This window comes from Periplaneta americana, chromosome 2 (genome assembly GCF_040183065.1).
Source record: "Periplaneta americana isolate PAMFEO1 chromosome 2, P.americana_PAMFEO1_priV1, whole genome shotgun sequence".
NCBI classification, from domain to species: Eukaryota; Metazoa; Arthropoda; class Insecta; order Blattodea; family Blattidae; genus Periplaneta; species Periplaneta americana.
Genome location: NC_091118.1, coordinates 8,438,779 through 8,457,127, shown reverse-complemented (window position 1 = coordinate 8,457,127; position 18,349 = coordinate 8,438,779). Strand labels below are relative to the sequence as shown.

Here is an 18,349-nt window from a genome sequence, read left to right as displayed (position 1 = left end):
TGATAGTGCATCTCCTTGCTTTAGCCCGCAGTGAATTGAAAACGCATCTGACAGAAACTGACCTATACGAACTCTGCTGTACGTTTCACTGAGACACATTTTAATTTATCGAACTAGTTTTCTTTTGATAGTAGCTTAAAAAATACACCAATATGAGGAAGAAACTAAATCGTTACGAAAAGAGTAAAATTGTGCAATGAGAAAGTATGTGTTACTTACCGTTATCGATTTCTTCACGTTGTTAAAGCAGACACGCTCTGGACTGCACACATAACAAAACAGACATGGCAGGGTCATCCCGCTAATATAAATTCTGCGGTCATTTCTGGACGCACGTAGCACGTGATTAGCCAAGTTTCCCGCCCTGCTGCCCCGTTTCCATTACTCGTCTTCATATCAGTTTGTTCCAATGTTTACGTGACGTCTGCAGTTGCAATTGTTTCCCGGCGCCTGGGAGGCGCTGAATCCAGGATAATTGCGGGCCTGCACTCCGTCAAACAGATCCAGCAGGCCTTGGTCTCTGTTGTCTCGCAGACGTGACTCACCGTAATCACAAGACTTGCAAATAGTTTGATAAGATCAAACTTTTCGTTTTATAATACAAATTTATTAAAAGACAATCAGGGGGCCTTGTACAATGTTAACAAATTGCAAATTAACAATTTACAAATCAGAAGTAAAAGATTACAAATTATTTTAAGTATATTACGCAATGCAAAGTTATTAAGCTTTACAATATCAGATAATATTTCTTTGTGCGAGATCGTGCGTATTTGCTTGGTTTCCGCACAAAACCAATCCGCGGAAAGTCTAAAATTCCACATTCAGTATTCCCAACCTAACACACATAACAATTTCCCTCTTCTTACCGCTTAAGTGACATATTGATTTTACTGCTTTAGGCTTTTAACATATTATTTTTAGAGACGTTCAATATAGTAATAATTATAAATTGGAAACTTACCACTGCAATTTCACCTAAATTGTACTGTTAATTATTGTTTTTAAATATTTGCAAAAATTAAGTAAACTCTACAACTCCACTAAAGTTACTGCATTCGTGATGCAAGTAACATTAAGGAAGCCGTGAAAAAATCAACAAGATTCCAGATTCATCATAGACTGGGGGAAAAAAAAGGCAGACGTATATCACGGCCTGCTGGAGTATAGTAAACACAGAAAATATTTAAAGCAACAATGTTGAAGATAGATATTTTTGTTTTGCAAATTTGCCGTCATTGAACAGAAACCAAGATGGAGATTTCATTGCAACTAATTAGGAATTCCTCTTTCAGGTATGTAATAAACGATCTTCGCACAAAATAATGTACGATACACAAGCGGTATGTTTTCTTTCAATTCTCGAAAATTAAAAAAGCTCAACTACGTTTCGCTTTTTCAAACTTTTCCTCGAACATGAAAACTTCAACATACCGCTCTTGTAACGCATATTACTATTATGTACCAAGCGTATAATAATGGGGATTATATTGTGGAATGAGTGAATGTTTGGCTAATTTTCACAAATGCCACAATTCGAGATTATACACGAGTTATATACAGCTTTTATGCACTTCTAGCATCATAAATTGATACTAAATCACAAAATTTCATTTAATTGTTCTTTTTCATGTAATAACGTAATGAGGAAATGACGTAACTGTTTCCAAGATAGTCTTCTTTTGTTTGTTTATTAACGAAATGGATGAAGGGAATAAATATTCGGCCAACATGGGTAATATTCCTGAAGAGTTAATAGAGCAAGCCCAGGAAGTGGAAGCTTTACTGATTTTACAATAATAAATATTAATAGGCCTGTACTGGTTCAGGAATAACATTCTCAAATATGAAAAATTGTACTTTCAGTATTTACCAACAGAAGTAAGTTTTATAAATGTTAAAATTGATGTTTTTATCTTGCTTTAATAAACATGATGTTTTTAGTTTACTACGTCATAGCTGTTATGTTGCCAAGGCAACAATTGTGGCATGTATGTCATAATAAGCGAATTATGAACGATATTGAATGTATTTTTATTTCGAATAAATTTTATTCAGCTTCCTCCAAGTGAAGGCTGCCTAGAAGACAAAGCTTACCATAAAATTGTTGTTATAATGGCAAAAAAATAAAGCAATGGAGAAGAAAATGAATAAGAAATAGCATAATTAGAAATAATTGGAAAAGAGTAAACAAAACATCATTAATTCCAGAAGAAACAGAAAATTTCCTAGTATCTATTAGCAATTGGATGATCACAGTCGTCTATTTAGCACTGGTTACAAGACCCAACTTAAGTGAGCAGATCGCCATAGCAAAGAGCTCAATCTATGTAACTGTAGAGATGGTTTCTTAGGATTTTTATAGATCCCTTCACTGCAGACAGAGATACTTCAGTGACAAGAGTTTTTCCTAGACCAAACTGCTTACAAAAATGCGCGAATCTTTTTGTGGTGGTTCCTCTAGCCCCAATCAGTAATCCAATAACTTCGATCGACGTTAGATGATATTTTTCCTTATAATATGGTATAGTGGGGTCATATATGTCGCATTTTTCCTGATGTATCTCAGCAGGTTGATTTTCGTATGTTTCCATCCTTACAGTTGGATCGATTATGAATCCGCTTGTTAATCTTGTCGGGATAGCGATGATGTCAATGCGCCTTGTAGATCCATTTGTGGACAAACCATGGACCTCCTCTTCTACTTGGTAGTATTTTCCTCGTAGGGCCGATGCTAGGAGGGATCAAATCTTGTGGTGACGACTATTCCTCAGTAGTTCTCCATGAGGACAGGCTTTCAGAATGTGAGCAAGTGTTTCTTTCTCACTCCGACAATGTCGGCAGTGGGTTCCATTCTGAGACCTACCTGGTAGAGCACGTAGAAATTTACAGACTGGATTATGCATTATGTATTGTTGCCAACGACTGTTTACGAAAAATCGCTAAGGAATAGAGCTAAAATTGCCGCATTTTTATTCCATTAATGGATATATTTATATTTTGCGCGCAAATAGATAATATAAGTTCGATAAATCATAGGCTATTCCATCAATAAATAATATAAAAATAACGTCGTAAAGAACTATTTAAAATATTTTTTTCTTCGTGATATAATAATGGCTGTTGAACGATTCTGAAACTGTTGTCTTTTTAAGTTGGTTTCTCTCTTCTCAAGACGCGCCAAATGTGAGGTTATGGTTTCCGCGAACTCTTAAAGGCTCGTATACTTAAAGCCAAGCTGCAATTTTCGCTTTGATGACAGTAGGAAACCGTGTTGCGGAGATCAAAATGTTATTCTCGAGTCGATACTAAACTCACGGTTTTGTTCTTTTGTTCCACAAAAGCGCGACAAAATGCTGCTAGAAGCGATTTATGTGGTGCATACTTTAAAGACGTTGAAACAAACGAATGATGCAACAATTAGCCTAAACGTTTCAGAGATAGTAGATTCCTTTTACCGTTGACAAATGTATTATTTGTTGCTTCTTTATTAATGCAAATACTAGTAATTCAGTTGGATATAGAAAGTGTTATGGGTATACATGCAAATATTTTGGTATTTGCTTAAAAAATGCATATAAAACAACGCTCTACTTATTTTTTCCCTTGCTATAATAGTTTCTCCATAAATGTATCACGAATTTTACGAGATGTTTTATGAATGACCGTGCTATGAAACGCCTGTCAGGTCAGACTACACGCACGTCTTTCGCTCATATGTGTTCCAGCATAAACCCTCTTCCTCAGTTAAAGGTCATTAACCTAGAAGAAAGCTCGCTTGACGTAATGAAGGATTCTCTGATGCTGAATTAGCCGATATTCATTTAATGTAAGGAACAGCAAGATAATCTGCAATCTTGGCAAGAGAGCTGTATTGGCTACGATTTACAAAGCGTGGGATTACAAATAGACTGATGTCCACCAACGATCGAGACTCGTAGACCGTAATGTGACGTAATGTGACACGTCTTTTCTAATAATAATAATAATAATAATAATAATAATAATAATAATAATAATAATAATAATAATAATACTTACTTGCTTACAAATGGCTTTTAAGGAACCCGAAGGTTCATTGCCGCCCTCACATAAGCCCGCCATTGGTCCCTATCCTGAGCAAGATTAATCCAGTCTCTACCATCATATCCCACCTCCCTCAAATCCATTTTAATATTATCCTTCCATCTACGTCTCGGCGTCCCTAAAGGTCTATTTCTCTCCGGCTTCCCAACTAACACACTATATGCGTTTCTAGATTCACCCATACGTGCTACATGCCCTGCCCATCTCAAACGTCTGGATTTAATGTTCCTAATTATGTCAGGTGAAGAATACAATGCGTGCAGTTCTGCGTTGTGTAACTTTCTCCATTCTCCTGTAACTTCATCCTTCTTAGCCCCAAATATTTTTTTAAGAACCTTATTCTCAAACACCCTTAACCTGTATTCCTCTCTGAAAGTGAGAGTCCAAGTTTCACAACCATAAAGAACAACCGGTAATATAACTGTTTTATAAATTCTAACTTTCAGATTTTTTGACAGCAGACTGGATAAAAAAAGCTTCTCAACCGAATAATAACAGGCATTTCCCATATTTATTCTGTGTTTAATTTCCTCCAAAGTATCATTTATATTTGTTACTATTGCTCCCAGGTATTTGAATTTTTCCACCTCTTCAAAGGATAAATTTCCAATTTGTATATTTCCATTAAATTGAAATACAAACTGCTGAGCCATTTATACCCGAACCCACGCTTTCAGAAGTCGAAATTTCGATAGAAAATATGAAAAAGTACAAGTCTCCAGGTATCGATCAAATTCCAGCAGAATTAATACAAGGTGGTGGAAGTGCATTATATAGCGAAATTTATAAACTTGTACTTGCTATTTGGGACAAAGAAATTGTACCAGAACAATGGAAGGAGTCTATAATTGTACCTATTTTTAAAAAGGGGGACAAAACCAACTGTGGTAACTTTCGAGGAATATCACTTTTGTTGACGTCGTACAAAATTTTGTCCAATATTCTTTTGAGAAGATTAACTCCGTACGTAGATGAAATTATTGGGGATCATCAGTGCGGTTTTAGGCGTAATAGATCGACTATTGATCAGATTTTTTGTATTCGACAGATAATGGAGAAAAAATGGGAGTATAAGGGTACAGTACATCAGTTATTCATAGATTTCAAAAAGGCATATGACTCGGTTAAGAGGGAAGTATTATATGATATTCTTATTGAATTTGGTATTCCCAAGAAACTAGTTCGATTAATTAAAATGTGTCTCAGTGAAACATACAGCAGAGTCCGTGTAGGTCAGTTTCTATCTGATGCTTTTCCAATTCACTGCGGGCTAAAGCAGGGGGATGCACTATCACCTTTACTTTTTAACTTCGCGCTAGAATATGCCATTAGGAAAGTTCAGGATAACAGGCAGGGTTTGGAATTGAACGGGTTACATCAGCTTCTTGTCTATGCGGATGACGTGAATATGTTAGGAGAAAATACACAAACGATTAGGGAAAACACGGAAATTTTACTTGAAGCAAGTAGAGCGATCGGTTTGGAAGTAAATCCCGAAAAGACAAAGTATATGATTATGTCTCGTGACCAGAATATTGTACGAAATGGAAATATAAAAATTGGAGATTTATCCTTCGAAGAGGTGGAAAAATTCAAATATCTTGGAGCAACAGTAACAAATATAAATGACACTCGGGAGGAAATTAAACGCAGAATAAATATGGGAAATGCCTGTTATTATTCGGTTGAGAAGCTCTTATCATCCAGTCTGCTGTCCAAAAATCTGAAAGTTAGAATTTATAAAACAGTTATATTACCGGTTCTTCTATATGGCTGTGAAACTTGGACTCTCACTTTGAGAGAGGAACATAGGTTAAGGGTGTTTGAGAATAAGGTGCTTAGGAAAATATTTGGGGCTAAGCGGGATGAAGTTACAGGAGAATGGAGAAAGTTACACAACACAGAACTGCACGCATTGTATTCTTCACCTGACATAATTAGGAACTTGAAATCCAGACGTTTGAGATGGGCAGGGCATGTAGCACGTATGGGCGAATCCAGAAATGCATATAGAGTGTTAGTTGGGAGACCAGAGGGAAAAAGACCTTTAGGGAGGCCGAGACGTAGATGGGAGGATAATATTAAAATGGATTTGAGGGAGGTGGGGTATGATGATAGAGACTGGCTTAATCTTGCACAGGATAGGGACCGATGGCGGGCTTATGTGAGGGCGGCAATGAACCTTCGGGTTCCTTAAAAGCCATTTGTAAGTAAGTAAGTAAGTAATTATGCATTAAGCATTGTTGCCAACTTCTGTTTACGAAAAATCGCTAGGGAACAGAGCTAAAATTGCAGCATTTTTACTCAATTAATGGATATATTTATGTTCTGCACGCAAATAGATTATATAAATTCGATAAATCATAGGCTATTCCATCAATAAATAATATAAAAATAACGTCGCAAAGAAATATTTAAAATATATTTTTCTTCGTGATATAATAATGACTGTTGAACAATTCTGAAACTGTTGACTTTTTAAGTTGGTTTCTTTCTTCTCAAGACGCGCCTCGTGTGAGGTTATGGTTTCCGCGAACTCTTAAAGGCTCGTATACTTAAAGCCAGGCTGCAATTTTCGCGCTTTGATGGCAGCAGAAAACCGTGTTGCGGAGATCAAATGTTATTCTCGAGTCGATACTAAACTCACGGTTTTGTTCTTTTGTTCCACAAAAGCGCGACAAAATGCTGCTAGAAGCGATTTATGTGGTGCATACTTTAAAGACGTTGAAACAAACGAATGATGCAACAATTAGCCTAAACGTTTCAGAGATAGTAGATTCCTTTTACCGTTGACAAATGTATTATTTGTTGCTTCTTTATTAATGCAAATACTAGTAATTCAGTTGGATATAGAAAGTGTTATGGGTATACATGCAAATATTTTGGTATTTGCTTAAAAAAAATGCATATAAAACAACGCTCTACTTATTTTTTCCCTTGCTATAATAGTTTCTCCATAAATGTATCACGAATTTTACGAGATGTTTTATGAATGACCGTGCTATGAAACGCCTGTCAGGTCAGACTACACGCACGTCTTTCGCTCATATGTGTTCCAGCATAAACCCTCTTCCTCAGTTAAAGGTCATTAACCTAGAAGAAATCTCGCTTGACGTAATGAAGGATTCTCTGATGCTGAATTAGCCGATATTCATTCAATGTAAGGAACAGCAAGATAATCTGCAATCTTGGCAAGAGAGCTGTATTGGCTACGATTTACAATTCGTGGGATTACAAATAGACTGATGTCCACCAAAGATCGAGACTCGTAGACCGTAATGTGACGTAATGTGGCACGTCTTTTCTAATAATAATAATAATAATAATAATAATAATAATAATAATAATAATAATAATAATAATAATAATAATACTTACTTGCTTACAAATGCCTTTAAGGAACTCGGAGATTCATTGCCGCCCTCACATAAGCCCGCCATTGGTCCCTATCCTGAGCAAGATTAATCCAGTCTCTACCATCATATCACACCTCCCTCAAATCCATTTTAATATTATCCTTCCATCTACGTCTCGGCGTCCCTAAAGGTCTATTTCTCTCCGGCTTCCCAACTAACACTCTATATGCGTTTCTGGATTCACCCATACGTGCTACATGCCCTGCCCATCTCAAACGTCTGGATTTAATGTTACTAATTATGTCAGGTGAAGAATACAATCCGTGCAGTTCTGCGTTGTGTAACTTTCTCCATTCTCCTGTAACTTCATCCTTCTTAGCCCCAAATATTTTCTTAAGAACCTTATTCTCAAACACCCTTAACCTGTATTCCTCTCTGAAAGTGAGAGTCCAAGTTTCACAACCATAAAGAACAACCGGTAATATAAGTGTTTTATAAATTCTAACTTTCAGATTTTTTGACAGCAGACTGGATAAAAAAAGCTTCTCAACCGAATAATAACAGGCATTTCCCATATTTATTCTGTGTTTAATTTCCTCCAAAGTATCATTTATATTTGTTACTATTGCTCCCAGGTATTTGAATTTTTCCACCTCTTCAAAGGATAAATTTCCAATTTGTATATTTCCATTAAATTGAAATACAAACTGCTGAGCCATTTATACCCGAACCCACGCTTTCAGAAGTCGAAATTTCGATAGAAAATATGAAAAAGTACAAGTCTCCAGGTATCGATCAAATTCCAGCAGAATTAATACAAGGTGGTGGAAGTGCATTATATAGCGAAATTTATAAACTTGTACTTGCTATTTGGGACAAAGAAATTGTACCAGAACAATGGAAGGAGTCTATAATTGTACCTATTTTTAAAAAGGGGGACAAAACCAACTGTGGTAACTTTCGAGGAATATCACTTTTGTTGACGTCGTACAAAATTTTGTCCAATATTCTTTTGAGAAGATTAACTCCGTACGTAGATGAAATTATTGGGGATCATCAGTGCGGTTTTCGGCGTAATAGATCGACTATTGATCAGATTTTTTGTATTCGACAGATAATGGAGAAAAAATGGGAGTATAAGGGTACAGTACATCAGTTATTCATAGATTTCAAAAAGGCATATGACTCGGTTAAGAGGGAAGTATTACATGATATTCTTATTGAATTTGGTATTCCCAAGAAACTAGTTCGATTAATTAAAATGTGTCTCAGTGAAACATACAGCAGAGTCCGTGTAGGTCAGTTTCTATCTGATGCTTTTCCAATTCACTGCGGGCTAAAGCAGGGGGATGCACTATCACCTTTACTTTTTAACTTCGCGCTAGAATATGCCATTAGGAAAGTTCAGGATAACAGAGAGGGTTTGGAATTGAACGGGTTACATCAGCTTCTTGTCTATGCGGATGACGTGAATATGTTAGGAGAAAATACACAAACGATTAGGGAAAACACGGAAATTTTACTTGAAGCAAGTAGAGCGATCGGTTTGGAAGTAAATCCCGAAAAGACAAAGTATATGATTATGTCTCGTGACCAGAATATTGTACGAAATGGAAATATAAAAATTGGAGATTTATCCTTCGAAGAGGTGGAAAAATTCAAATATCTTGGAGCAACAGTAACAAATATAAATGACACTCGGGAGGAAATTAAACGCAGAATAAATATGGGAAATGCGTGTTATTATTCGGTTGAGAAGCTCTTATCATCCAGTCTGCTGTCCAAAAATCTGAAAGTTAGAATTTATAAAACAGTTATATTACCGGTTGTTCTGTATGGTTGTGAAACTTGGACTCTCACTCTGAGAGAGGAACATAGGTTCAGGGTGTTTGAGAATAAGGTGCTTAGGAAAATATTTGGGGCTAAGCGGGATGAAGTTACAGGAGAATGGAGAAAGTTACACAACACAAAACTGCACGCATTGCATTCTTCACCTGACATAATTAGGAACATTAAATCCAGACGTTTGAGATGGGCAGGGCATGTAGCACGTATGGGCGAATCCAGAAATGCATATAGAGTGTTAGTTGGGAGACCGGAGGGAAAAAGAACCTTTAGGGAGGCCGAGACGTAGATGGGAGGATAATATTAAAATGGATTTGAGGGAGGGGGGGTATGATGATAGAGACTGGATTAATCTTGCACAGGATAGGGACCGCTGGCGGGCTTATGTGAGGGCGGCAATGAACCTTCGGGTTCCTTAAAAGCCATTTGTAAGTAAGTAAGTATATTTCCATTTCATACAATATTCTCGTCGACCTGGTTGGCGAGTTGGTATAGCGCTGGCCTTCTATGCCCAAGGTTGCGGGTTCGACCCCGGGCCAGGTCGATGGCATTTAAGTGTGCTTAAATGCGACAGGCTCATGTCAGTAGATTTACTGGCATGTAAAAGAACTCCTGTGGGACAAAATTCCGGCACATCCGGCGACGCTGATATAAGCTCTGCAGTTGCGAGCGTCGTTAAATAAAACATAACATTAACAATATTCTCGTCACGAGACATAATCATATACTTTGTGTTTTCGGAATTTACTTCCAAACCTATTTAATAATAATAATAATAATAATAATAATAATAATAATAATAATCCACAGTAGTTTAGAAAATATTAACTTTTGTTAGTAATTCAGAGATTATTTCATTTCGTATGTTTCTTCTATTTCAGTAACAACAATTTTTAAATGTGCATTTCTTTTAACTATTTCATGGTAATATAAATGAAGAGTCCACTGCAAGAATGATGGATGTCACTTTCTTGTCGAAAATGAACCAAGACTGTCAATGCATAGCTTAAGAATTATAGAATGTACATAGAGAGTTATATGGCATTAACACTGATAGTCATTGTCCAGTAATGACCGGAAAATCACAGTTAAGCTTTGAGCGCTAAGCATTTCAAACTTTCAATTGCTTCTCCTGCAAAATGTATTCCAAATGACATCCATCATTCTTGCAGTGGACTCTTCGAATGTGAATATCGTTTATAATAGTTATTTACGATACAAATTCGTAAAGGTTCTATTTATGACACGCGTGTAAAGTTTAAATAATGAGGCGAAGCCGAGTTTCACAAACACATGAGGGCCAAAAATATAACTCTACGAATGTGTATCATACAATGTTTTTCTACGATAGAACAGATTTACATTAAATAAATATTTCAAGCTGGAGAGGTTATAAGATCACGATTTCATGGCCGTCTACACTTAGAATGATTACCAATTATATTAGAATTGCAGCTTTTTAAATTCATTATTACGATTTCATGGCCGTCTAAAGCGCCAAATAATCAACAAAGCGATTAGAAAAAGTTGAAAGCTATAATATTGTTGCAATAGGAATAAAACGGGCTAAAAATATAAATATCGATATTAAATTTATTTATTACTGTTAGTGTAATATTTAAGTAATGAAAGATCGAAGTAATGCATTAATTTCTTACTGAATGAAGTTTTTACGTTGAATATTGTATTTTCTTTGGCAGTGCGTAAAATATTTACTTATTTTTTACGCACTAGTGTTTTAAAGGCTCACTTTACGCACCGACAACAGTGGGTAAAATGCAACTTTACACACTGTCGTAGAAAAAAATATTATTTTGATAATTTAGGTAAAACTTTCAATGCTTTTGTTTTACTGCAGTCTATTACCCTTACATTAATAAAAATGTAGGTTGTGTTCGAAGTTGGAACATTACAGTACAAAATAAATAATGAATTTCATTCTATGTATTAATATAAAAAGTTGTCACAATATGATTTTTATGAATACACGTTAAATTATTTAATAATAATAATAATAATAATAATAATAATAATAATAATAATAGCCTAATAATAATAATAATAATAATAATAATAATAATTTTTTTAACCTGGCAGAGTTATGGCCATACGGCCTTCTCTAACACTCAACCAGGAGTAAAAACTGCGTTACAAAAAACACTGCAAATTAACAAAGTACACTACTTAGTTATTTATTACAGTATTAAGATCTTCATGGTAATCCTGGACGATAGGCAACCCCCACAAACCTAGACCTCCGCGTAACTAGCTAAGCATTCGTAGAAAAAACAAAACATGGTATTTTTAATATCTAAAAATAACTAGGAAGACTGAGGAATTCTTCTCATAATGTTGTTCAGTATATTATATTTGATCACCTCTAAAATATTTGAATGTATATTTCTAACACCCTGTATATTTTCTAAATCATTACTTACATTGAAAAATATAATTAACTAGTTAAAAGACAAATATTCAAGCATTCTTCTTTTGTTTTATTCTCCCAGTCCTAATAAATTCCAGTACGTATTCACTGTGTTGCTATGGAGACGGCCATGCTATCGATGTAGGCACATCTAGTATAACACGAGACATAGCAAACTTACTCAAGTAATCAGACAGCCATTTGCAGCTTTTGATGTTTGTTGCTAAAGCTAACAATGTCTAACTTCATTTCTCACCTCTTCCTTAATGTCTTGACGAATAATCAATCTTAACTTGCTCGTAACTTCTCAGTTTACGGTCAGCTTCCGCAGATCTGAATTAACTTCTATATGAACGGACTGACTGTGACAAAACTTAGTACGTATGAAGAAACACGATTTAAAGAACATGGAAAAAGTCATCTTCCATTTTCTAGACCTAATAACTGGGACCATTAACAGATATTTGCGATACTATGTATCAAATCATGTTATGAAAGGGGAACGAAAACATATCGCTTTTATTTTTGTTATTATGTAGACCTCTGGAAAAATAACTAAAGAAGAGACCAGTGAAGTGCTTTGTATGGACTGTGACGTTTATGGGACAGAAATATGGACATTATAACGAAGTGAAGATAAACGACTAGAAGCATTTGAAATGTAGGGATAGAGAAGAATGGAGCGTGTGAAGTGGACAGACAGAATAAGAAATTAATCTGTGTTGGAAAGAGAGAGGTGAAGAAAGAATAATGCTGAAACTGATCAGGAAGAGAAAAAGGAATATTGGTTGGATCACTGGCTAAGAAGGAACTGCCAGCTGAAGGATCCACTGGAAGGAATGGTGAACGGGAGAAGAGTTCGGTGCAGAATAAGATATCAGATGATAGACGACATTAAGATATATGGATCATATGAGGAGACTAAGAGGAAGGCAGAAAATAGGGAAGATTGAAGAATGCTGGCTTTGCAGTGAAAGGCCTGCCTTTGGGCAGAACACTATGAATTTATTATTTATTTTATTTTATTGGGTTATTTTACGACGCTGTATCAACATCTAGGTTATTTAGCGTCTGAATGAAATGAAGGTGATAATACCGGTGAAATGAGTCCGGGGTCCAGCACCGAAAGTTACCCGGCATTTGCTCGTATTGGGTTGAGGGAAAACCCCGGAAAAAACCTCAACCAGATAACTTGTCCCGACCGGGATTCGAACCCGGGCCACCTGGTTTCGCGGCCAGACGCGCTGACCGTTACTCCATGGGTGTGGACGAATTTATTATTATTATCATCATCATTATCATTAAAGATAACTATCTAATTGTAATTTGAGATGGGAAAAGAAATGGTCTTGTTGAAGCATTTGTAATATCAAATGTTTATATTCCAGCCAAAACGTCGCGTAGAATTCTACATAGGAACTACGTAATGACGCAAAAATATTTCCTGTAACATTTTGTTTCCGGAAGTGTACGTACGTATTTCCTATTTTTGTTTACAGATCGAGACGCGGCAAGATAATGGCTGGAAGTCGTCACTTCACCCTACTTATGACTGGTAAGTGATGTATCTATAAACATATACGGCTTTTATTGTATTGTGAAGTTAGTTCCTTCCTGTTCCGCAAATGACAATTTTCGCTCGACCGTTATTGAACAAGGATTCATATCTGGGAAGATAATAAATTTAGAACCAACCAGGTTTATTGGACTTTTTTTTCTTGTTTTGATTAATACTACTACCACTCACGATACTGAATGCATTTTCTTAGTACCTTATACAGGGACATCATTTTATTTTTACTTCAATTTTTATTGTACCTGAGTTTTTTAATGTACTTCACTCCCACCCCTTCTCCTAGTAAACTTCCAACCGCTCTCCACACAGAACCAAGACCGCGTATGCAGTACTGAGTTACTGAGTATAGTACGTTCCAGAAATATGTTCGCGTTTTCCAGTGACGAAAGAGCGTTCAATATTGAATCATATTTTCGCACAGGTACTGTCGTCCGTTTGCCTACGTCGCATCCCGGTTTCCCCCACCTGCTTCTGTTCGCCCCTCTGTAAAGTCTAGTAGCTGGGCTATCTTAGCTCTTTTCTGAAAACATTAATTTCTGTTAGGAATTGGACAATATTATACAAGTGTTTAAAATAACTTAAATAAAAGGGCCTCGTTAAGTAATTAACGTGACCCCTCCCCTTTCTACGATCCTGCGGCATAACCACTTGGACGGACAGTAGATAGCATGTCTGAGTAATTTTATCTTTTCGGATCGGGCAGAAGTGAAGATTGAATTTACAGTACGTAAGGTACTCTTTTATAGAGTAAGTACAGAATTATTTCAACACGAGTTACTCGTACAAAGGACGAAACTGGTAATTGGAATTAGGTACAATAGTCTATAGTGCGATAATATGCACAAAAGAACTGAAGCCTGTATCGAAATGAACGGCCACCATTTTCAAAAATGTGTTTAAATATCCATATTATGATTATTTTTCAATTTAACTTCATTCTCTATATTGTACGCTAATGTGCTGTAACAGTACAATATATACTGCATAATGAATACGTCCGAATGGATAGCTCAATTCGTGAGTAAAAAACACTAAGTGTTAATACTGTACAGTATTTTGATTAAACAGAAACCTAATGAAAATTATCAAACTCAAAATTGCGATATTTCCTAGTTTACGTAAATGGATGAACTACTTTTCTTCCCTCCTATACTTAGTAAAGTGATTTGTTTGTATTTTACGCCAGTATCATCGAACTCCAGTCTTGGAAGGGGTAGCAAACGGTGTTTCCTGTTTCAATCGTTAATAGAAAGGTATAGCCAGGTTAATATTAAAAATGTTAGTAAAAATAAAATGATGTCCCTGTACAATAAAAGTAGCCCGTGTAAGTATAGAGCAGAAATACAGGAGAAAAATACAGACGCGAAGAGCTGAAAAAGACTTACCTTTTATAGAAGAAGTTGAAAGTGGCTCCATGCAGCACCAATACACAGCTGTACACGTCAAATCATGGTCAGATATACGTACATTTTGCACAGATCTCGTAGCGAGCCACATTTTAACCAAAACCTGTATTGCTCTTTTTGCCGGTTGTCCTTTATCCGGAATCTAGTCCTGTAGATTTCGCGGATTTCCTTAATCGGACCTGTTTTCACATAGGCTTCCACAATTGCCATTCTTTCTTAATCGTTTAATCATTTTGCAGAATGTGAACCTGATGACTGATGAAATACGACAGGAAGAATGCCAACAATCGATTATTGCATAAAATTGTCCATTGTTGTAGCTCTTTACTTATTTCGTTATACCACAGTCTAGTATTAATATATACAGTCACGAAACTTGAGTTGTTGAGGGTGCTAGGAACAAAAGACTGTGCAGGTACTATTTCGCATTGTCTGTAATGAGGCGATAGTAGCGATCCTAGTGGTTAGCAACTATCTATGGGTGCATATTTACTACGTATTGAGCTTCGTGACTGTATATACTAGACCAGCGGTGACCATAGCGGGTGTCGTGATTACATCGTGTAATCACAGACATTCAAACGGGTACGAGGAGTTTCCTGTACATTGCTGTGTGTTTCATTCACGTACTGAAGGCAAGCAGTGGCGGTATCATGTCGCTCTACAAACTCTGTCTCTACAAGCAGTAAGAGGTGGTTTCGTAAAGAATAGGAAGGAGAACTTTTTTGTTGTTCTGTCGGAGAAAATGTAATATGTTTACTTTGCTCAACGGTTGAATTAGGAGTATATAGAAACATTAATTGCCACGCTGAATAATGTAATATTATTATTATTATTATTATTATTATTATTATTATTATTATTATTATTATTATTATTATTATTATTATTATTATTATTTCTGACCACTAAGTATGTGTTTCTATAATTATTCTGTACGTGCATGAATATTGATATTTTTTAGATCTTCTCCCTAGAAGGATAAAATTATTAGGTTTTATCTCAATTTTAATTTTCTTAATATTTAGATGGGGGAAACTATTTATTAGTTATTGATTTAATAATAATGTTGTAGAAAAACTGATTCAATATTATGTGGCAACGAACTGTTAAACGCCAGGAATTGACATGTCTTACATCATAGCCAAGAAGAGAAAGATGAGATAAATAAATGTAAGGAAGTCAGCTACCTAATGGGGTTTGAAATATCTCGTGCTCTAAAGCCTTTTAATAGAACAGAATTTCTCAAAAGAATAATGATTAAAATAGCTTAAATAACTTGTCCATAAGAAGTTTTTAATTTTGAAAAACTACGAATTTCTCGACCAAGTATCGAGAGAAGAATTTACAAAATTCCTGATTATATTCAAGAGGAAGGTTAAAAAATGAAGCAAGAAAAATCGTATATTATTCACTGGCTCTTGATGACAGCAGTGACATTACTGATACAGCAAAGCTTGAGATTTTTATCCGCGGGATTGATCAAGATGTTAGTACAGGAACCACCACTGGTTATAGTTTTCATGTCAAGTACCTTTCCTCCGTCTCCTTACTTCATAGGCTGTCTGTCGCATGTAATCACAGCAGCTCGAGTTTTGGTAACCGCTGTACTAGACTGTGGCGATACCATACGACAGCCGTGGCGAAAATGTGATCGTGCGCCGAGCCACTGTGTAACCTGCAACGTGCATAGCATCTATGGAGGGAGGCGGACACCCGAAGGGGAAGTGAAGCAACTGTCTGACTTATTAACGGATTTCCATTTTCCTTACATCAAGCACTCAAATATTTTATACAGTATAAGGCTACAAACTAATGTTTAGTACGTGTAACGAAGAAAGAAATGAAGAATGAAACATAGGACACATTATCACAACCTAAAATTAACTGTCTTCAGAATGTCTCTGCGACAGAGTTTCAAAATCAGGAATTATGTCACTTACTGACGGTCATAGTTGATCACGAAGGTATTTGTCTGTCAGTCGTGATCTAAATTTGGTTTTTACTATCTTCATTGTTGAAAAAAAAATTTCACAAACGTAAGTTGTAGCGAACATGGCTTCAACAGAGCAAGCGAAAGAACAAAGCTACGGATATTTATTTTTTGGCAAAGATTTCAAAAGTTCAACATTTGTCAAGTCCTTACATCTAGCTTTCATTTAACATCACATTGTAAATCTGTGAGTTCAAATTGATCATCTAACCGCATTATTCGTACATTGCTGAAAAAGAATCGACGTACAGAGATGACGAAAATGATAATGATAATAATAATAATAATAATAATAATAATAATAATAATAATAATAATAATAATAATAATAATAATAATAATAATAATAATAATAACACTTAACCTTTTAATGTTTCATCAGTAACATGTAGTATAATGCCGTTTTATGTTATACAACCGTTTTCCTCGTAATATTTGTGAACAAATCATACATTTAACATTCTCATCATATCGGCAGCAAAAAAAAATGCGTCCTCCCACCCTACTTGAAACTTTCGTTTTTGAAGCGGTACATGGTTTCGAGAGAGACATTGCGACGATACGCCACTCGCAGGTCAGAGACAAATACAAATGTAACGGAGTTTGACTCCAGTGAGTGAGAGGGTGGGAGTTGGGGAAGGCAGGAAGGAAGAGAAATGCACAGCTATCAATGCGAGTCACAATGTGCTCGCGAGTCACCTTTTCGTCACGGCTGCCATACGATAATGGAATTTCAATCAGTCAAAATATCGCATCCGTATTCAAACGGAAAGCGGGCTACTTTTATCTCCTCCACCCAGTACATTATGTAGGTAGAGGTTTGTGAAATAAAATGTTACTTTCAGTTCTACGAAAATCCCTATCCATGCCATCACGGTGTTCTATTTTCTCCGTGTCCTTCCTAAGTCCACGCTATACGAAGGAAACTGTGATATAAATTCAATGCCTTGAGGGAGCGCGTTCTTAAATCCCGATTCCAATACAAGCCACGGCCTCCTTCATCTGCTTCTCACGGCGCTACCAATCAAACTTCTTCAAAGATGGCGGAGGAGATCAAAAGAAACAGCTGAATACCTGATAGCGATGCCCTCGCAGTGTGAAACAAGCTTGGAGACTGTTTTAATTTTCTAACATAAGCAAGAGTGGGCGAAATTAAGTTTCCTCTTCCTACAAAGTTTGCTATTAGAATTTCTTAACGTATATCTGAGCACCAAATCACGTACTTTTCAAACATATATGATGGATTCTGATTATGAAATGAGCGATGGCATTTACTACTGGGTGTTCATTTCAAAGTGTGTCATGACGTCACTGTTGTTGGGTCACCGATTTGAAGCGAGTTTCAGTTTATATGTTAGAGAAGTTGCCTATTATTTAAGGCGTTCTTCAATCTGAACTTGAGAACGTGTACGGTATAACTTGAACGTCGTAGCAACAGATGGCGGTCTGTACGGTCTGTGTGCTACCATAACCTCTTTCGAACTGCGTTTTGCGCCGGCAAGTCGTACGCAGGGTATTTGTTATCATCGGTTGCGTACGGTAACATTCCACAACACAAATCAAATGCTCCGTGTCCATGTTGACCGTCGAAGTTAATGTCAACAAATACGTAAGTAATCGTCTTAACCCTCTCCCCATATCCCGACAGTACGTATTTCCAAA

The 18,349-nt window shown here is 36.2% G+C and overlaps 1 protein-coding gene across 1 annotated transcript in view; it reads left to right on the top strand.

Annotated features, from left to right (window-relative positions):
- Trissin (trissin) overlaps window positions 1-18,349 on the top strand; it is a 48,346-nt gene that overhangs the window by 20,095 nt on the left and 9,902 nt on the right. The window contains exon 2 of the mRNA XM_069844527.1: window positions 13,212-13,267. Within this exon, the coding sequence (XP_069700628.1) occupies window positions 13,231-13,267 (37 nt within the window). The 5' untranslated portion in view covers window positions 13,212-13,230. The remainder of the gene's footprint in view (window positions 1-13,211; window positions 13,268-18,349) is intronic.